Below are 23,205 nucleotides of genomic sequence, written 5' to 3' on the forward strand. Positions count from 1 at the left end.
AGTTTCCTGTTCTTAGCTGACAGGAGAGGCACCCAGCCATGTCTACATGCCTAAATGTATTGAGTTGCTGCCATGTGATTGGCTGATTAGGAAATTGAGTTAAATGAGCCTAAAGGAATTTATATGACTATGGGGTGAAGAAAGTCAAATCGAAGAGAAGGAAAGGTTATGGGATTTAATTAAAGTTTAAAAGGGCAAATACATTTTGGCAGAATAACGAAGTGCACAGATATCGTTTATATCAAGAACTACTATATAGATACACAAATAAGACGAGTAAACTCAACTTTAATGATTCACTCTCATGTTATTTCAATCCCCTGAGACATTTGGTCATCAACGGAACAAAAATTAAGATATTTTAGATAAAATCTGTCTAAAAATTCTCTAAAGACAGCAATGGTCCTGAGATGTTGAAAGTCCAAACAAGGAACCAAAATATTTCATGTGACTTCAGTGGTCATATTAAACTTTAATCAACTTAAAGCATACAAAAAGCTTCTAGAACACTTTTGTGTCCCATTTTTTTTTAATTCCTTTGTTTGGCAATGTCTCTAAATCAGGTCAGGGTGAACATTTACTATAAACAAAATGATTGCAAAACTTACATTGCATTGCCAGTAAGGAAGAGAACATACTAGCGAACAAAGTCATATTTACATTTGTTTGGCACACAAAATTAATGGAGCTACAGTAACCACTGATGTCAGATGGAAAATGTTTACAATGTTTTTGGTTCCTTTTCTGGACTTTGAACATCTCGGGACCTATGCAGAATGAGAGACCTATGCCTATGCAGAATGAGAGAGCTCTTGGATTTAATCTAAAAATCGTAATTTATGTTTGAAGGATGAATGAAAGGCTCAGGGGTTTGGAAGGACATGAGGGTGAGTAATTTATAATAAAAATGTCATTGTTAGGTGAACAAACCCTTTAAAGTACCTAGAGGGGATCAGAGAACAACATATAGGGCTCTATTTTAACGTCTAGGAGCAAAGTCTAAAGCGCATGCCGCAAAAGCGGACAAGCGCAAAAGTTATGGGTGTGTTTTGAAAGTAAATCAAGTCTTATCCCCCACTCCAAGAGTCAGTTGCGTCACGCCATGGCGCATTTGCTATTTACATGGAGGACTTCGTAAGTGGAGAAACTGAACACTTTACTAGTGAGAGAACAGTTAAACAGACCATCTGCAGCGCAAGGATAAAGAATGAGCCGCCTCCAATCAGCCTTTACTTTCACTTTCTCTCTTTTGTGAATAAGGAAATGGTGTTGTTCATTCCACTGAAGACATCCATTAACTTACATATTTAATTTAGTTTATTAAGACCAAAGATTTGGTTCAAAACTATTTCTAAAATTCAGTTCTAATTTCCGGCAAACAAATAAATGAACAATAATAATGAAGTGTGGTCAAAAACTGAGTTATATCCAAACACACATCCTATTCTTATGCCTCATATGGTCCAAAACCCGACAGGTGGACAAATTTAAGCTTTTTTTAAAAAAGAAAAACAAACATAAATATGCTTATAATAAATAATACTAAAAATAATAATAAAATAAAATAAGCAGGTTGAAAAACTGCCCCCAGAGATGAAGGCGGCATGAAGGCAGTGGTTTTTATATTTATGTAAAAAATAATGATTTTTGTAATATTTTAATCCTTTAATTATTTTTCATTTGTAAAGATATTTATGTGTTGCTGCACATCCTGTGTGTTTTAAGCAATGTGTACACGTTTAAGGCGCACAACTAACACGTTCTGCGCTCGACTTTACACCTGTTTTCAGCGGGTCTATTGCACAGTCTATTTTAGTTCCTCAAAATAGCAAAATGCCACCAATGTGCCTTAACACACCTAGTTTCTAGACTGGAACAGCCATGAGTACAAAATGTGGTGCAAATTGATTTGCTATTTAAATAACGTGGTGGAAAATGGGAAAATTAAGATTGCGCTGGTCTGAAAATAGCAACACGTTGAGGCAAACACGTCAAGCACTTTATTGCGTCGAGTGTATGTTAAGGCCCTATAGTGTCCTAAATTTTGAGGTCATTTTATATATATATATATATATATATATATATATATATATATATATATATATATATATATACATACATACATTTATATATACTCACACACACACACACACACACACACACACACACACACACACACACACACATATACATATATATATATATATATATATATATATATATATATATACATACATATATATATATATATATATATATATATATATATATATATATATATATACATACATATACATATATACACACACACACACACATATATATATATATATATATACACATATATATATATATATATATATTTACATATACATATACATATACCTTTGTGAATGCATGTTTGCACCAAAAATAGGAATTTATTAGGTCTGAAACTAGCAAATCTAGAGCAAAACATGTTTCTTGTAAAATAGCCATTTGTACTGTGTCCATAAAACTAGATCCATAGTCTGGATTTTATTATACACTTGCTCGTACATAAAAGTTAAACAGTAGAATAAAAATTAGGTGCAGGAATGCAGACCTGTCACCTGTATTTAATATCACAAATGTCATTAAGAACCACTCAATATCCCTCAAAACAAAAACAACATTTTTATTAATAAATTAGTTGTAATTGAATTAAATATGTAACTTTGGTTCACTTGACAGCCAATCATAGTAGTTGGTGTTTACTTTAGAGTCTACAACTGAATTTCAATGAGGCTAAAAAAGGACAGAAAATAGCTTATTACTTAATGTACAAATCTTGATACCATTTTAAGTGCACTTCAGATGAAATAAAAAAAATGCAGTTCACGACCCCTTTAACAATGGCTCAGGGTGAGTTGTGGGTCTGAAATATTGGCCCTGACAGCAAGCGTGAGCAGCAAAAAAGTGTGTATGTGTGCAATGGGTTGGCAGTGAACATCGAGACTGCGGTAGAAAAAAAAAAATCACTTCACAGTTCTTGCCCTCGCCTTGCAGGAACAACCCACAGCACCTGCAGCCTGCCAACAGCTGCACTTACGCCCCATGCGGAACTAACAATATGAAGGAAACCATACATACATAATTTTCCGATCCTGCAATTTGGCTCTGACACACTGCGGTCCATGTTTTGTGGTTTCTAGTTGCACATCACGTCTTGCAAAAGACTTTGGAATGGTAAAGATGTCTAAGTGTGCCTAAAAGCTTCCCAAATTTGCATTCAGATTGACAAGAAACTCTGCATTACAAAAATGAGATGTGAAGGTAATGGGGAAGACTTGAATGTAGACATTATACTTAGCAAAGTACTGTGCAAGAAGAGCTCTAAAAGGATTGGGCTTATTTATATTTTAAACACTTTTTTCAATGGTTTAAAAATGTTCTGTAATGTAGAAGAATACTGTAAATAAATCAATATTTTGAACACACTTCGTTATTATTGTTCATTTATTCATTTGCTTAAAAATTAAAACTGAATTTATAAATAGTTTTAAAACATATCTTTGTGCTTAACAAGCGAAATTAAATATGTAGGCTAATAGATGTCTTCAGTGGAGTGTGTACAACATCGTTTCCTTAATCCACGAAAGTAAAGAGTAAAAGTAAAGAGAAAGAAAAGAGGCCGACTGGAGGAGGCTCGTTCTTTATCCTCGCACAGATGGTCTGTTTTCTCACTAGTGAGGTGTTCAGTTTTTCCATTAAGTTTTTCTACCTACAAAGTCCACTATGTAAATTTCATGGCGTGACACTTAAAGAGAATGGGAGATGAGACTTTGATTGGTTTAATGCACGTTATCCTCACAACACACCCATAACATATTAGGAGAATAAGCACAACCCTGTTTAGACCATGTGCTGGGGCGCAAATCGAATTTTCTGTCCTTAAAATAGCAAAAGTGGATACGGACACACTCTTAATGCTTTTGCACCATGCGCTTTAGACTTTGCGCCTAGATCGTTAAAATAGAGCCCTTTGTTTACTTAAGTAAGTAATTAAAAGAACATCATAAACATATAATTAGCTGACTAAGGACGTAAATGAATGACTATCGAAGAAAGTCATTACCATGGGACAGCCCTAAAAATAAAATTATGCTCAACGAAGTTGCATTCATTTGATCAAAATACAAAATATTCAGAAAAGTTTTTAAATTACAATTTTTTTTAAATATAACATTTGACATGTACTTTATTCAAAGCTGAATTTAAAGCAGTTCTTTTTAAATTTAATGTTGAGAACATCCCAGAATCACACAAGTATGAAATGTTCCTGTTACTGAAACACTGTTACATTTGTCGAAGTTAAAGATGCACTATGTATGTTTGACACTCAGTGGTTGAACTATTGCACTCCTGGATCAAAATAAATGCAAGCACAGATTGCCAGATTGAGGACCAACAGGAGCGAGTCTGACGATCGAGCCTAAAGGCTGATTTAAATTGTGTTCTATTTAAAAAAAATCAGCATCTACATTTAACATTGTTAAAGAGCAGTAATATGTATTAATTAGATTTTAAATATTAGCCATTTTACGAGTGAGTGCACATTCTGTGCTTCTGAATGGCTGTATTTTAATTTCTGTAGTGTTTCGTCTGATGCAAACAGCCAAATTGCTTTTCACTGCACTTAGCGTGTTGTTTGGACATGAGGTTACAATGTTACCTGCTCACCTAACATTTACGCCTGTAATATTTATATAATTTACTAATTATTTACTCTGAATCTCTGAAGTCTCATTTCGGAGTATGCTACTGTCCACCAGAGGTCACATTTCAGTCATGGACGTATGCTCTGAGAGCTACAAGGAATGCTGGGTGCTGAAGGCTTAAGTGGCAGTGGGCGATTTTAAAGAACCAAAACAAAGACAGCGTTCCGGCACGTAATGCACATTTTTTAAAGCATAATAACTGAGCACTGTTTTTCAGAAAAACAAGAATGTTCACTTTGCATGTTTGTTAAATATCTGCAAACATATTATTGTATTTTATGCTTTAGAAGTTAAACACTTACATACAGCACCTTTAATGCAGAATATGCCATGTTTTTCCTTTATGTTTGGTCTGTATACCCAAAAAATTATTAAGTCAGCTTTTTGTTCAAACTACTTATTCAAAATGAACTGAAACAACCCAAGTCTTGAGTTATTTTGGGACAAATTATTTGTTTTATGTTCAATCCACTTATATTTGTATAAACTAACAAGTTAACTTAATTCCGTTATGTTGCCCCAACGCAACTCGAATGCACGGAACCCAGCCTTTTTTACAGTCTATGCGGTGCCAGTACATTGTGTCTGTTTTTTACTTAATCCTCAGTGCCTCTGTTAATGCTCCGTTTGACAGTTTGCACTATAAAATCATTGCAATGCAGTTTGTGTTCATGTCCAGAACAGTGAGCAGTCAAATTAAAGAAAACTAATAAAAAAATAAAAATGTTTCTGGCTGGTTTATGAGTGCATCTCTAGTGCAGACAGACTTTAAAGAGGTGACCTATAGTTTTTAAGACATTTAAAGCGAAATCTCAGAAAAAACTGTTAGAGTGGCAGAAAACGGGGGCTTTGCTGCAGACGTCTCCTGTCAGCTCAGTGAAGCCTCATTGACGGCTGGTTGTTTTCTTCATCAGTTTGAGTGCTGGCGTCAGACACGAGCAGCTCCCTGAGGACTCACTGAGCTGCTGAGCGCTCGCTTACTGTACGTGACACAATCCATGCGCTCCAAAACATGCCACCTCGCTACCAATGATTGTTTTTCACCTCAGACAGACAAGCGTGTGGGGTAAAGTGAGGTCAACAGACCTGCCAGTGCAGCAAGGGTTAATAGAAATTAAAAACTGCAGATGGAGAGTCATGGAAATATTGATTTGAGTTCCTCAATTATGAGGGACTGGTCTGTCAAGACAGATGCCATTAAATTAAATTAAAAAAGAAAGAAAGTAATAAAGAGGATCATAGGACTGATTGAGTAGTACATCAAGTACATTTATATATTCTTCATCCATAATTTTTTTTTACATTTATTTAATTTTTCTTTATTTACATTTAGCTTTAGTTTGTGTGTTTGCCCTGCAAGTATAACTACTACCATTTCAAATTAACACCCACTGATAACTCAATATTTGTACCTACAGCACCACTGCAGCAGTTTGTCATTTGTTTACTTGCTTTTACCTTACGGGAAAAAAAAAAAAAAAAAAACATTAAAAATGTTCTGTTGGATAGACCAGCGAACATAAGGTTCTGTTCACACTGAGGTTTAGTGCTCAAATCAGATTACTTCTTAGATCTGTTGTTTTTTGCATAGCGGTTCACTGTTATAATAAATGTGGCCAATATTCAATATCCAATGTAAACTGATCATTAGGCCCACACGGAATCTGCGTGCGCAGAATTCCGCAAATTTTCCACAGATTTTCCGCGGAATTCCGCAGATTTCTGCAGATTTTTTGCCCATTATTAATTCTGTTTATTTACTTGAGTAAATGTGTAAACCTGAATTTATTCAGTTTTTACTCAGTAAACTATTACTTTTTATTTAATATATTAAGGTTTTAGTTATAATACTCCGCTGAATACTCCCAAAATAATTGGGCAGAAATCTGCAGATTTTTACCAAAATTCTCCACAGAAATAGCAAAAAACATTCGCAGATTCCGTCTGGCCCTGCTGATCATGGCCTTAAACTGACCCTAAGATGAAGCATCTCGATTGAAAATGACATCACCGTTCACACTGCAGTCGCATTGAACATCAGATCTGTATTTGTGGATTTAATAACGAATATTAAAGTGGTACAAATCAGAATTGAATAGATTTTATTCGGTTTCTGTTGTTCATGCTGTCATGAAAAAAAAAAACAGAGTAGTCACAAAATTGGATTTGGGCCAAATTTTCCTGCAGTGTGAACATTAGGGTTGAGTATCGTTTGGGGTTATTTCGATACCGGTGCCAAAATGATGTCTGAACCGATACTTTTGAGTCAATTTTATTTTATTTTTTATTTTCTTTAATAATATTAATTGAACAATATAATTATAGTTTAAAGTATACATTAATTCATATTTTATATATTTGAATTGAGTTGCATTAATATATTTCTTTGGATCATTCCTTGGTTAGTATGAATTTAAGATTTGCATTATGCAATTTACATTACACTAGCTTAGTACTAACCTGTGAAAGGCTGTCATCAAAATCAGTGAACACCTTTTTTCAGAGAGCACACACATCATGCGTGTTGACGAATCTAAGGGGAGTTGCACACCCCTTTATTTTTATGTGCGCGTTACCTGCATGCTTGTGTTTCCTAAGCAACAAAAATATAGTCCGTATTTCTCAAAGTTGCTTAGAATTAAATGTTTAGATATGGTGTGACACAAGGCGTAGTTATGTGTGCATTTGATGCACCCTTCTTATATTCTTGTTGCAGCATCAGTGGCACCGAAATTAGGCACTGAAATTCTTTTGCTAATTCGGTCCAGTGCATACCAGTTACATAATTACTAAACCCCAGTGAACGTAAAATTGTTTGAATTTCATTTTTTAAGGAAATGTGCTAAAGCATGTGAGTAAAGTGTTATATATTTGTACAAAACAAATGTTACATTGAACTGCTTCATCTATGAGGATCAGTTAGTTAGAGTCAAAATATGAGTGCTGCCTATTTAGAACAAATGTCACTTCATATTTTGTGCATCTTTCTAAATTCCTAAATATACATGTTTGTTTGTTTGTTTGTTGCCACAAATGCGATTTAAGGCTATTATATGGCAAGACTGATATAGATAAAAACATATTACGTATTAATAACAACTTCATAATTCAATAAACCATGACAGAAAAAAACATTAAATTAAAAACATTAGATATGAATTTTCAGTCTGATAAATGATGAATAACTTCTTATAAATAATAAATGATAAACAAATTCTTCTGAATGTGCATGTTATCATGAAGTACGGCTATTGTGATAAAAGTTACCACAGTCTAAGGGTGCTTTAACACAGTGGTTCCCAACCTGGGGTCCGCGCCCCCCTAAGGGGGGCGCCAGAGTTCACAGGGGGGGCACGGGAGAGGATAAGTATTGAGGTAGAAAAAGGCATAAAAATGGTCCACTATTTTAAAGGGCTTTGCAATTAATCGAAAATCCGATTTAGATTTCGGTTTCAAACGATTATAAAAAAGCATTAATCGAGATAAATGATTATTGCATCATATTTCGCCACAGTTGTACACGTGTTGCTCTTAAAAGCGCGAAAGAGCTTATGTGTGTGTGCAGCACGATCACGCAGTCAGAAGCATGCGGCCGGTCAGCATTCACTCTCATTCGCACACTGAGACGAGCAGAGGAGCGCAGACATCTAAAGTCATCTTAACGTGAACGCTTTAATGGTCAAATAGGTGTCAAAACGCGGTGTTTAGTGATTATTTACATTAACCCTCATTTGTGTAATAAACGAGTTGAGGATCAAAAGACGTGAAAGAGAAACCATTAAAGATACAGCGCGCTATAATCCTGCTGCCGCCTGTTTTTATTATTATTAAACAAACATAACGAGAAAACCTTTGCTGCTCTTGACTGAAGGACTGCTGTAGCCAAAGTGTTTTTCTTACAGTGAAGATGCTTAAAGCACAGTTTGTTTCATATTTTTATTCTATTGTATTTATTTCTCTTTCCATTGCAGGGTGGAAAATTGTATGTATACAGTTAAAGTCAGAATTATTAGCCCTCTTGAATATTAGCAAACCTTTTCCTGCCCAATTTCTGTTTCATGGAAAGAATATTTTATTAACTTATTTCTGAACATAATAGTTTTGATATCTCATTTCTAATTACTGATTTCTTTTTTTCTTTGCTATAATGACAGCACATAATATTTTACTAGATATTTTTCAAAATACAAGCATTCAGATTAAAGTGCTGTTCAAAGGCTTAATTAGAGTAATAAGGCAAGTCATTATAACGGTAGTTTATTCTGCAGACAATCAAAAATAAATATTGCTTAAGGGGGCTAATAATATTGACCTTAAATTGGTTTCAAAATATTTAAACCTGTCTTTATTCTAGCTAAAATAAAACAAATAAAAGAAAAAATATTATAGGAAATACTGTTAAAATTCCTTGCTCTGTTAAACATAATTTGGGAAATATTTATAAAAAAAAAAATCCCAGGAGCGCTAATAATTTTGACTTTACCTGACAATGGTTTTGAATAATCGTGATTACAATTATGACCAAAATAATCGTGATTATGATTTTTCCCAAAATCGAGCAGCCCAAAAAAATAAAAAATAATCTAAACACATGCTTAAAATTCCAACATAATAGTGAAAATAATTAAAATAAATAACTTTAAATAATTATTTAAATTTTGCTCACTCGGGCAATCTGCTTGTCAACGTGTCGTAAAGGCAAAATCAAAACAAAAATGGCAGACAAACGTAAATGCTGTGATTCTTCAGAGGCGAAGAAAAAGATTAGACAGTATGACAAAGCCTACCTAAAATTTGGTTTTATTGAAGGCCAAGACAAGTTAAAACTGATTAATTAATATTTTCTATACATATTACTATATATTAATATTACACACACACACACACACACACACACACACACACACACACATATATATATATATATATATATATATATATATATATGTGTGTGTGTGTGTGTGTGTGTGTGTGTAATATTAATATATAGTAATATGTATAGAAAATATTAATTAATCAGTTTTAACTTGTCTTGGCCTTCAATAAAACCAAAATTATATATATATATATATATATATATATATACACACACAGTACATATGTGTGTGCGTGCGTGCGTGTGTATTTATATGGTGGGGGGGCTCCAATGTTTGTATATGTTTATGGGGGGGGCCCCGAAGAATAAGGTTGGGAACCACTGCTTTAACACATGTAGACCAACTGTTTTGCTCTAAAGCAGGGATTCAAATTGTTACAATGTTGCGGTTCGCTTTCACATTAGTGTTTCAAAATGGACCGAGATCAAAGTCAAGTCACATACGAGTAAACTCTACTGACATTGGTCAGAGTTCCACACTTTATTTTTCAGTCCCGCTCAGCTGTCATGCATCCTTATTTTAATTTATGGCAATGAGCAATAAACAAAAAGGCTCGGTTTCATTTTGAATAGTGACACCCACAGACATCGTCATCAAATATAAATCAGAGGTAAGACGTTCTCATATTTAGGCTAGAATTACGGATTATAGGCTTTACGTTATGGAGAGAGATAACAGATAAACCAAGACTGCTGTTCAGTGAATTTTCCTAACAGATAAACAGCTCTTGTTAATAGTTCAGCATGTTTTCACTTTTGTATTTGACATGAAAAGCACTTTTACCGGTAGAAATGATGACATCCCTTCCTAATCATCATTCTCTCTCTTCATATTTGCCTATTACATATCCATAATACACTGTGATATAGCCTGGTTTGTAGTCCACTGGATCATATTGCTTTCTCATTACAATAGATCCGCTCCAGAATTCGTTTTAATCAAGCCAAGACCATCTCATTCAGGCGATCTCAGACTGATTGTTTTGGCGTGTATGCGAGCACAATTGCTGGATTCACATATGCCAAAAAAAACGTGCTAACAGGGGAAATGCACCAGGTTACGAAACAAAAGTCTAGGTATGAAAGCACCCTAAAAAGTGTGTTCACGGAAAAGCTATATTGTTACACTGGTCCTAAAAATGTTCACGGGAGTGTAATTCATAAATGCACATTTATTATCCACTGTGGAGACTTTGGTCTCAGCATGTAAGGCTTTATTTTACTAATGGTCATTTCTGACATTGTGGTTGCATGAGATTCACTTGTCTTCTTTCACTATAGTGTGTATAGGCTCCGCACTTTTGTGGAAAGAGGCAGCTCATTTGCATTTAAAGGGAAAAAAACTACATTTCGTTGACAAAATAGGGGCAACTTTGACTTTATTAGCTTTAATAATTGATGTGTATGGTTATTTTACAAAACTTTACAGACTTATTGAGAACACCTGAGATTTACTTTCATTTTTAAGAGAAGGGGAATCCTATGCCCCCTTTAATGGGACAGTTTAACCAAAACTGAAAACTCACCCTGTTTGAGATTGTTTTTTATGTTGGACACAAAAGAAGATATATTAAGCAAAGCTGGAAACCTGAGCCATTGACTTCCATAGTACTTGTTTTTCCTACTATAGAAGTCAATGATTACATGATTTTGGCTTTTGTCAAAATATCTCCTTTTGTGATCAACAGAAGAAAGACGCATATAAAGGTTTAAAGATACCTGAGGGAGAGTGAATAAGGAGTACATTATCATCTTTTGGCTAAACTGTCCTCTTAAGTTCCACCTGCAGATGTGCCGTCAATAAGTGTCACCTACATCAGTGAGTTTACCTGGTTAGGGATGTGCAGGTTGAAATCCAGGCCACACACGAACTCCGAGTGGTGCTCCAGCGTCTCCAGCAGCGCCTGGCTCTTGGAATAATCCCAGAATCTGTGGACGCAGAGCAGCAGAAGGCAATCATGCTAATTGAACGGCCGTTTGTCTTCTCTCAAAGCCCTGACGCAGCCCTGGCTCACCAGGCCCCGACCGATCCATTCAGCAAATGTAATTAAATCACCTCTCTGGAAAAAATAAAAAACCTTCCCTGTCTAAAAGAAAACATTAGGCAGGCATTAATACCAGCATCGTCACAGAGCAGCAGCGAAGGATAGTATTTATAAGGTGAATGAGATGACAGCTGCTCAGGTGTGGACATCTTTAAAAGGAGATGTCTATATTAACCAGCAGTGTGGCATCGATGAGGTTGGTTTATGTTGAAAGGTTCACAGAGAACTAAAAGACATAACTGAACTCTCATACGGTAAAACCCAAAGGTCAACTTTATCAAATGAAATGGGTGTAGTTAACTCAAAATTGACTGAATGTCAATCAACTCATTTGAAAAAGAGTTTTGAACTCGGTGTTGAAGGTAATGTGTTAATTAAATACCTCATTACTTCAATTTGAATGGAGTAAGTTTACAGTATTCATATAGATTAGTTTTTTTAACTCAAATGGTTTGTAGCAATCGGTTGAGTTGCCTTAACTTATCGGGTTTTACAGTCCTCAGTTGGTTTGAGCTCTCTTCATTTATTGAGTTTTACTGTGCTTAAATTGCTTCATTTACTCAAATGGATTAAGTTCACAGTACTCATTAGGATTAGTTTTTTAACTTAAAGGGTTTGTTGCAATCGGTTTCCTCAAATGGTTTGAGTTACCTTAACTTATTAGGGTTTACAGGTAAAAGTGGAGCAAAGCTATAATGCAATAAGAAAAACTGGGGGTTATATTTTCACTCACAGTTAATGCAGAAAATGCGTAATATATGTGAAGATGTTGAAACTAAACACAAACAAAGTCCCTTTAGGGTCCCTTTTATTCTTACTGTAAAACCCAACAGTCAACATGATCAAATTAAATGAGTGTAGTTAACTCAAAATTAACTGAAAGTCAATCAACTCATTTGAAAAAAGAGTTTTGAACTCGGTGTTGAAGGTAATGAGTTAATTAAATACCTCATTACTTCAACTTGAATGAAGAAAGTTCATTGTACTATAATACAATAATATATATTCGTTTTTTTTTAACTCAAATGGTTTGAAGCAAAAATTTCCTTAAACGATTTGAGTTGCCTTACCTTATTGGGTTTTACAGTGCTCAGTTGGTTTGAGTTCTCTTAATTTTTTGGGTTTTACTGTGCTCAAATTGCTTTATTTACTCAAATGGATTAAGCTCACAGTACTCATTAGGATTAGTTTTTGAACTTAAATGGTTTGTTGCAATCGGTTTCCTCAAATGGTTTGAGTGACCTTAACTTTTGGGGTTTTGCAGTGTGAAGTATTTCATACAACTCAGTTAATATCAATAAAATTTAGTACAGTAATATGACTTTTTTTTTTACTTAAACTGCAGAGGAATTGAATCAAATTCAGATAAATTAAATCTCATCATGAGACCAGTGTTATTGTATTTAACATTGATTTTAGTTTTATGAATATAGTTTTAGATTTACTTAAAAGAAATCCTTAATTTATCCCTAATATAGGCTGCTCTTTACTTTTGATTTTTTTTATTGAACATTTTTGATTTTAAACTTTATACTACTGTATATTTGGCGATTCTGTGTGGAGTTGTTCTCCCCATGTTCTTGTAGGTTTCCTGCAGATCCTCCGGTTTCCCCCACAGTCCAAAGACATGCGATACAGGTGAATTGGGTAAGCCAAGTTGTCCGTAGTGTATGTGTGTCAATGAGTGTATATGGGTGTTTCCCAGTGATGTGTTGCAGCTGGAAGGGCATTCGCTGTGTAAAAATGTGCTGGATAAGTTGGCGGTTCATTCCGCTGTGGCGAGCCCAAATTAATAAAGGGACTCAGCCGAAAATATAACGAATGAATGAAAGCCGGAGATCCACCCAACAAAAAAGTCAAACAAAATAAAAACAGTAATACTGCAATAATAGGTGCAAAATCAGGATTGAAACATCACTGATACAGTCTTTCTCATATTTAACTAAAATTGTACAGTTTTCTTACTGCCACCATTTTTTTGGCTGTGGTGTATTCCAAACTACTAATGTCCAGTAGATCGAGCCAGGCTGCTGTTTACTTAACTCAACTAAAATAAAAGCAAATTAAAATATTACTCTTAAAAGTGCAGTGTCATTTTGACTTGGATTTGGACAAACCCCCAAACAATGGGTTAAAAAAAAGAAATGAAATATTGTAGCTAGTGGTTGAATTTTTTATATATATGGTTTAAAAAACAGCTTTAATTATAGTGATCTTTTTGTTCACTTTTTGAATAATTGTTTTTTAATTGTCTCCTGTAATTAGTTTATCTCCCATATACACTCACTGGCCACTTTATTAGGTACACTTTATTAGGTACTAGTACGGTGTTGGACCGCCTTTTGCATTCAGAACTGCCTTAATCCTTCATAGCATAAATTCAACAAGGCACTGGAAATATTACTCAGAGATTTTGATCCATATTGACATGATAGCGTCACGCAGTTGCAGCAGATTTTTTGGCTGCACATCCATGATGCGTATCCCTGTTCCACCACATCCCATAGGTGCTATTAAATTGAGATCTGGCAACTGTGGAGACCATTTGAGTACAGTGAATTCATGTTCAAGAAATCAGTCTAATATGATTTGCGATGACATGGCGCGTTATCCTGCTGGAAGTAGCCATCAGAAGATGGGTACACTGTGGTCATAAAGGGATGGACATGTTCAGCAACATTACTCAGGTAGGCTGTGGCGTTGACACAATGCTCAGCTGGTACTACTGGACCCAAAGTGTGCCAGGAAAATATCCCCCACACCATTACACCACCACCACCAACCTGAACTGTTGATACAAGGCAGGGTGGGTCCATGCTTTCATGTTGTTGACGCCAAATTCTGACCCTACCCCCTGAATGTTGCAGCAGAATTTGAGACTCATCAGACCAGACAACGTTTTTTCGAAACTTCTATTGTCCAGTTTTGGTGAGCCTGTGTGAATTGTAGCCTTAATTTCCTGTTCTTAGCTGACAGGAGTGGCACCTGGTGTGGTCTTCTGCTGTTGTAGCCCATCTGCCTCAAGGTTCGATGTGTTGTGTGTTCAGAGATGCTCTTCTGCATACCACGGCTGTAACAAGTGGTTATTTGAGTTACTGTTGCCTTTCTATCAGCACAAACCAGTCTGGCCATTCTCCTCTGACCTCTAGCGTCAACAAGGCCTTCGCGCCCACAGAATTGGGGTCCGTTCTTCGTACCTCGCTTAAATGATCTAAGATTATTTGGCAGATCCTGGATCTTTTAATCTTGATAACTGATCTCTCTCTAATTTGGTTCTTCAAACAAGTTCGCGAATCAGATTAGAATGTCTGGATGAACTGATCTGAGATCGCTGCGTGTGTTATGAAGGACAGATCTATCGATCCTTGAAATCATGATCAGCAATGCAACGATTGGCTGACGGCACAGCAGCGTAATGACATCATCTGATTAATATTCAATTATCCATGTGAGCAAAATTACATCAAATTAGCAGTAAACGGTTTGTTAAATATGACACGCAATAACTTTCCACATTTGTTGTGAGCTGCAGGCTTTACACTTCATTTGTCAAGAGTATTCATCATGTATTTCAATGCAAACCAGTGTATTTAGTTCCACATTTAGAAAAGATTTTCTTTATTATTGTAGCCGTTTTTTAATCGGTGTAAAGAATAACTGGTTGTTTACAAAAGCATTTTCATATTGGTAAAGGTGTCTGCAACTTTTGTGAAGCATCAAATCACTGGCATATTAACTATCAAAACATGTTTATGACTGCTGACATGTATTATTGTTTTAAAAAAAGTCACATATTCTGCATTTCTATTATACACAATTTGTACTAAAGCGATCTAAAAAGTTAATATCAATAAGTTTTCTCTTTGCACCAGATGGCAGTCTTTGTACTTTCATTTCGAGAGTGCAGATTGTATACGTTTTATTAATATGTATAACTTTATTTATTTTATTAATGACTATAACTTTATATATATAGTTAAAAAATATGTACCATTTTCCCAAGTGTATAAAACTACTACTGTAAGAAAATATCAGAATTCGGTACATACTTTCAGTATTATCTTTGCTTGAACTGAGCTGATCTAATCCTGTTTATATGAATTGAACCTGCTCCCAATCAGGTTTGACCTAGCAGAACTGTTGCCATGACAACAACTCTCGGATCAGCTTTGAAGAACGAAACGATCCTGGATCGTGTCAAATCGTCAATATCCAAATCCAGCTAACTGAGTAATCCACGTACGAAGAACGGACCCCTGCCGCTCACTGGATATTTCCTCTTTTTCTGACCGTTCTCTGTAAACCCTAGAGATGGTTGTGCGTGAAAATCCCAGTAAATCAGCAGTTTCTGAAATACTCAGACCAACTCAAAACACCTTTGTTCCCAATTCCTGATGCTCGGTTTGAACTGCAGCAGATCATCGTGACCATGTCTACATGCCTAAATGCATTGAGTTGCTGCCATGTGATTGGCTGATCAGAAAGTTGCTTTATTAAGTAGTTGGACAGGTGTACCTAATAAAGTGGCCGGTGAGTATGTATAACAAAAAAAAAACTTAAAAAAAAAAACAAAAAAACAAAACAAAGTGTATGTGTGACATTTAATTTGACATTTAATTCCCAATGAACAGCATCACTGCCATACCTCATTTAAACCAATAGATCAATCTAGACGAACTGTCATCATTAAAAAAGGAGTGCTCTTACACAAAGCAGTGAACACAGAAAAGTCAATACCCTTGCTTAATTAGTTGTTAAATAACACAAAGACATACTTTTTCCTCTGCATCGCACTCATATTAATATGTAAGTGGTATTAAAAAGCAGAAAAGCCAGCTGTTAGGAATGAAAGAGGACACCGTATCTCTGACTTATCTGAAAGAGCAAATGCATACACTGGGTTAAGTAAACACCCGAGTGAAGAGAGAGAGAGAGTGTTTGTGTGTGTGTGTGTATGTGTGTGGCAGCAGGTGGTTCATCTTTCAAAAAGCCTTTGTATAGAACCATACACCACTTTCTGTTTGTCACAAGAGAACAAAAAAAAAAGTCAGGTTGATCTGCTGCGGAAATCCTTTCTGGTAATTACTTTGCGGTCGCATTATCACAGTTTACTCTGAAGGTAAAACTAATTAGATGGCACCTCGCTCAAGTATGAGTACCCGTCCTGTTCAAACAGCAAATTTCCGGTTATCAATGGAATTGATTTCTATTTAGGCAAAACAGCAAATACTAATTCTAAAGCTAATTGGCTATATTTCATGAACTGAGAGAATGAAACATACGCATATCAAAAGCAGGGTGTCTGCAGGTTTCACCAAGTTAAATTTAAGACTTAAAATTTAAGAACTTTAAGAGCATTACGAATGGAATTTTAGACTTAAACAGGATAATATAGTATAATAATATAGGATAATAACAGGATAAAATAATGCTAAGGATTTTTAATATCCCAGGTAGAAAAGATTTTCACTGGCCCTAAAAATGATTCAAATTGAATATATTTAATAATATAATTATAATAATTTAGTTTTAATTTTTTTAAATTAATTTTCAAATATATCCATTTACAAACCCTATAACCCTTACCAAGAACAGAACAAAACAGCAGTCAATTACTTCAGTCTACAACAATTATAATAATTTAATAATAAAAATATAGGCCAGGTCAGTATCCTCAACATTAAATAAATGGCGAATTTTTAAGCAAATGTCACTGTAAGAAAAGCAATTAAATGTTATTTTCAAATAAACAGTTAAAAGTGTAATTGAGATTGGGATTGTTGGTGATTATATGGGTGTTAATAGCCAAATTGGGTAGCTATACATGAACAAAGCAACATTAAGACCTGTTAAAAAGATTTAAGATGTACAACACAATATTTTAGTAGATTTAAGACTTTTTAAGGGCCAAAAATAAGCTTTTGAGATTTAAGACATTTTAAGACCCCGCGGATACCTTGTACAAGGAACATTACAGTATTATTACCGGCTCCTTATGTACTTTTAAATGCACATCACAATGATTTAATAGAAAATCTTATTAATTACATAAATAACAAAACAAAAAAGTCGTCAGATTTATTTTTGTATAATTGCACATTCTTTGTGCATGTATTAGTACATTATATGCAAATTTGAACCTTGTCTATCAAATGTGATGTTCAATCTTCAACTATATTACTGCATGTTGATACTCACTATTTACTATCACTATTTAATGGGAACTATTTATTAAATGTTGTCACACTGATAGAAACGCCCCTAAATAGTTATTCAGACAAGATACTTTATATAACATATCATCAGTAACAGTCGTCTTAAAATATCTCAATTATTTAAACGATAATAAAAAATCCTATCCAGTCGTTTTTATGCACATTTTAGTATATTGTATTACAAAACTCTGACTGGAATCAAGATGTGCACAAATTCAAAAAATATTTACGATGGAAACAAATTTATCAAATAAATTCCTTGATGCGCATCAAAAATTTTTTTTGCCTCAACAGTTCATTTGATTGAAGAATTAACCGGTGAACTGATCTCGTCTCAGAGCATCTTAAATGTTGTATTAATAATTTGGCAAATACCTGTACAAAAGTTTTCCCAAACATCAGGCACCCATATTCAAATGCAAACTAGGATTATAGAGTTTTTATTGTGTTTCGACCCCCATTAAGAGGCAACTTATTCACTATGGATATAAAATGAGCTACAGTGGTTTCCCCAGTTGCAAAATAATGAATATGAATACTTATATATTGCCTCCCAGAAGGTGCTGATATGGAAACAGTGCTTTATTACCAGCAGTAGTTTAAAGTTACAAACTACAAATGCTCAATTAACAGTAATTGAGTAGTTTCTTTCAAGAATTGTAATTTACTAGCTAGTTTTAGACATTTTTTTGTAATTTTTTAAAACATTTTTGGTAATGTATCTGTACTTTTACCCTATTATTTTTCTTCAAACTCGAGTCACTACTTTAGTTTTTTTTTCTTGTCTATGGGGATAGGCTGAGCAGAAAACTCTTGTGATTCCTGTAAATTGCATCACACCGAACAACCTAAAAATATGGGGCGCTTTATAAATGCAGCAAACCATTTGGAAGCATTAAAAAGTGTCCAAGAAGATGTCCAAAATCTTTTCATGCAATGACTCAGTGACTGTTTAGAAAGCATGTCACTGATGAGAAGATGAAGAATATAAATTGTATGATGACTGAAATCGCCAAATAGCCTTAAACAATAACTAAATGCACTACAGAATGTTACGTTTTCACACACACCCATGCACAAATTGCATGTAAACGCATCAGCTGTTCACAGCGTAATTCTCACAACTCACTACATTTGAGTACTTTTAAAAGGGCCACTTTTGACTCATACTGACTTTTTACTCATATTAATACTTTGAGTAATATGTACAACAGATACTTTTACTCTATTTGCACTACATTTTTGGGCAAGTAATGGTACTTTTACTTGAGTATGATTTTTCAGTACTCTTTCAACCACTGATTACCAGTGTTTTAGTTTATGTAACACTTTAATTTGGCAACTTTGGATGGAAATCATTTTAGATGCATATTTTGCTAGTGAACATTTAGCTGTTTACAAGTGTAAACACTATAGTATTTCTTTTGTTCTCTTATATTTGCAGGGATCTGAATTCATCATTATCAGTGTTTATCTCAGGTCAGACAGGCTCCCGGCTCAGAAAAACAGATAACGTTTAAACAATGAAGTGACAAGCATCACCTAAAGAAAAATCAAACTCACCTCTAAATAGGAGCACTTGTGGCAACACTGCTCAATGTGAGTCAATTCTCAATTTAAAAGCTTGTCAACCCAGATAAAGTGTAATCTTTCTTCAACAGCCGACACAAAGATTAGTTGGCATTCTGTAAGTTAAACATGCATCCATCTCTCTATCATTTATAAAAATCATGTTGCAGAGCTTCCCTTTTGCCGAACCTAAAACAATACTAGATGTTTAGCAGTCACATGAAAGATGCCAATTTTTAATTGCAATCCAGACTACTGTTAAATAAGGTTTTTTACTCTGAGATCTAAAAATGTCTTTAGGACCTAATAACAATTAACGTTAGCTCAACCCAAAAAAATAACAATGTTTGGTGTTGCATCCAAGATGTAAGTTATTTTAAAAAAAAAATTTATAAATATTTTTAGCTGGTTAACCGGCACTTTAAGAGTAAACCAAAAACATATATAGGCAAAACTAAATTAATGCATATGACTTCTAATGACACATAAAGATCTTATGAAGTGAAACAGAAGGTGCAAGTAAGCAGTGATGGGCATTATAAATAAATGGCGCTACCAACAGAATTACTTTTTTCAGTAACGAGTAATCTAATAAATTTAATACATTTAACCCCTTACAATGGCATTAAAGTTACTGACAATAAAATGTGGCATTATGTAATTGATCTATAATTTACAATTGAGCTCTGAGATCTGACTCTCTCTGGTGTGTGAGAGTAGGGCACATAACTGATGATGATTGTCATGTGTGTGCAAGGGTGGTACAACCACAATTTAGTGTCCATTTTAGTAACACTTTATTTAGATGGTCCATTTGAGTATTAGTAGACTGTCTGCTTAATATCTGTTAATACTGCTGCTAAACAGACATTTAACTGACTAAAAGAAACTTTGCAAGTACACGTCAATTTACACTAACCCTAACCCCAACCTAACAGTCTACTTATAATCTAATAAGAATTAGTTGGCATGTAGATGCAATGTAACTTGAATTCAACAAACCGACCATCAAAATAAAGTGTGACCCCTTTTTGTTCAACATACAGTTTGTAATTCGTGACATTTTTCTTTTTAAAAGTAACACAATAATTACTTCCCTGGTAATCAGTTACTTATATAAAACAAGGCTATCATGATTGTCAATGATGAGAAACATACAGTACAGTACTTTATCAAACACCTTCCAATTATTAGCAACAGGTTGTCGATATTGTGTTTTCAGATGTGTAAGAAATAGGACAAAATATTAATTTATACCTCAGGCAATTAAGTTTTTAAATTCCTCCTCTCTCAGGAGCACTTAAGGGCCAGTAAACTGGATATTTATTTAGAGTAGAGTACCATGTTTTTATATGATTTATTTATATATACAGTTGAAGTCAAAATTATTAGCCCCCTGAATTATTAGCCCCGTTTATTTTTTTTCCCAAATTTCTGTTTAATGAATAGAATATTTTTTCAACACATTTCTAAACATAATAGTTTTAATTATTCATTTCTAATAACTAATTTCTTTGATCTTTGCCATGATGACAGTAAATAATATTTTACTAGATATTTTCAAGACACTTCTATCCAGCTTATAGTGACATTTAAAGGCTTAACTAGGTTAATCAGGGTAACTAGGCAGGATAGGGTAATTAGGCAAGTTATTGTATAATGATGGTTTGTTCTGTAGACTATCGAAAAAATATAGCTTAATAGGGGCCAATAACTTTGACCTTGAAATGGTTTTTAAAAAATGTAAAACCTCTGTTATTGTAGCCGAAATAAAACAAATAAGACTTTCTCCAGAAGAAAAAACATTATCAGACATACTGTGAAAATTTACTTGCTCTGTTAAACATCATTTGGGAAATATTTTAAAAAGAAATTCTAAGGGGGGCTAATAATTATGACTTCAACTGTATATGCTAAATGTGAAATGTCAGATGTCTCTGTGAGTGTATGCTGCAAATGAAATTTGCCTACAGGGACAAATAAATTGACCGACCGACTAACCAACCAACCAGCCAGCCAGCCAGCTAGCTAACTAACTAACTAACTAACTAACTATGTAATTCAGTAAATAAATCTTTGTATTACTATTTGTGAGAAATAACTAGTAATTATAAGTATTTTTTTACTATAGTCCAAAACACTACTTGTAAGACACTCAAAATTGGATGTGTTCGTTATTACTATAATCCACAGCCTCTGTAAATGGTCCTGCTGTTGAAAATCATGTTACAAATTTAACAATAATTTTTGCAAAGACCATTTTACCATTCTTACAAAGGTCATTTCCCTTCATAAGAGCGGGATATATTTCACTTTCTAAAAATGACCATGATAATAATTATAAATAAAACTATTTTTGGTTGAACTAAAAAGTATTTTACAGAAAATCTTCAGAATAAAAAAAAGAAATGAGTGCTACTTTATCCAATGCCAGAAACTAGCAATTTAAAGGGTTAAAATGTCAAAACTTGGCATTTGTTTTGCTTTACCATGTCCTTGATGGCTCTATTAAATGTCCTTTCCTCCATGCAAAAATGAGTTCCACGCTCAATAAAAACACAACCATGCTCTAACTGAAAGAAGCCCCCTGCAAAAAGAAATAAAGCAGTGTACCCTGAAATGAGATCAATGGCTTTTACAACCCTTTTGATGGCAAAAGCATCAGTCTTTCTGGGATCGTGCCAGCAATGCAGACTTCACCCTTCATCCAAAGGTCACTGGGAAAAATCATCTCCCCTTAACATGGAAAAGTTCATTTAAAGAGTAGGAAAAAAAAAGCAGAAAGTAAATGATTTTCTGCTGTATGTTGTGATGTACAGTAAGTGCTTAGTGTAAGATTGTAAGCTGATTGCTTTGTGAAGGAAGGAAACACCCACAGGAAAAAGGACTAAACAATGACTGATTCAAAAGTGATGCGATCAAACGACAGTTAGTTCCGGTTCTCCAATTGCAATTTGATTGGAGCATTTTTTTTTATTTTTATTAAGCTTATGTTTATAGAAACAGCACACTTGCAATCATACTGTTGTGTTTATATTCAGAATAAACAGTAGTCATTTGCTCATGTGATATCGCTTACTCATTTTTAAAATTATTATTAGCAGTTTTTGATTACTATGCTATACAGCGGGGAAAATAAGTATTAAACATGTCACCATTTTTGTCTGAAAACATATTTCTAAAGGTGCTGTTAACCTGAAAATTTCTACCAGATGATGATAGCAACCAAAGAAATCCATATATTCAAAAAAACTAAATTAGTTTACAAATGAAGTTATGTGTAATAAAATGAAATGACACAGGACAAAAGTATCGAACACATGAAGAAAGGGAGGTGTAGAAAGGCAGTGAAAGCCCAGCTGAAAACTCTCAGTAGTTCTTCAGCAACCCTCTTTACCCTTCATCGTTGTAAGTTAATATTCACTGCTTCAGTCCAACATCTACATTATCATGATGATGAAGATGAAACCAGGATGGACATTTCAGCAAGACAATAGTCCAATACACAAGAAAACTCTCAAATGCTTTCAGAGAAAGAAAATCAAGCTGTAGAATGGCCCAGCCAATCCACTGACTTGAATGCAAGAACCATCAAGATTTTACAGTCCGTTCAAGCCTGTGAAAAACTCACACCTGAGCAAATTCATGTGGCTTCATTCTTCATATAAGAGGCGTCTTTAAGCTGCCATCATTAAAAAAGCCTTTTATATAAAGTATTAAATATATTTCAGTAGTTCAGTACTTTCTCCTTGTGTCATTTC

At 34.4% G+C, this 23,205-nt stretch overlaps 2 protein-coding genes across 5 annotated transcripts in view; one reads left to right on the forward strand and one right to left on the reverse strand.

Annotated features, from left to right (window-relative positions):
• The window catches only part of esco2 (establishment of sister chromatid cohesion N-acetyltransferase 2), a 365,881-nt gene that overhangs the window by 181,604 nt on the left and 161,072 nt on the right, over positions 1–23,205 (forward strand). The gene's annotated exons all lie outside the window — the stretch shown is intronic.
• The window catches only part of pex7 (peroxisomal biogenesis factor 7), a 61,835-nt gene that overhangs the window by 5,626 nt on the left and 33,004 nt on the right, over positions 1–23,205 (reverse strand). For all 4 annotated transcript variants that reach the window (XR_012395481.1, XR_012395482.1, XM_073932433.1 and 1 more), the window contains 1 exon segment: positions 11,445–11,544. Coding sequence is in view for 2 of the 4 variants with exons in the window: in XM_073932433.1 (XP_073788534.1) it covers positions 11,445–11,544 (100 nt within the window). In the remaining 2 variants the exon portion in view is untranslated.

The sequence above is a fragment of the Danio rerio genome, chromosome 20 (genome assembly GCF_049306965.1).
Source record: "Danio rerio strain Tuebingen ecotype United States chromosome 20, GRCz12tu, whole genome shotgun sequence".
NCBI lineage: Eukaryota > Metazoa > Chordata > Actinopteri > Cypriniformes > Danionidae > Danio > Danio rerio.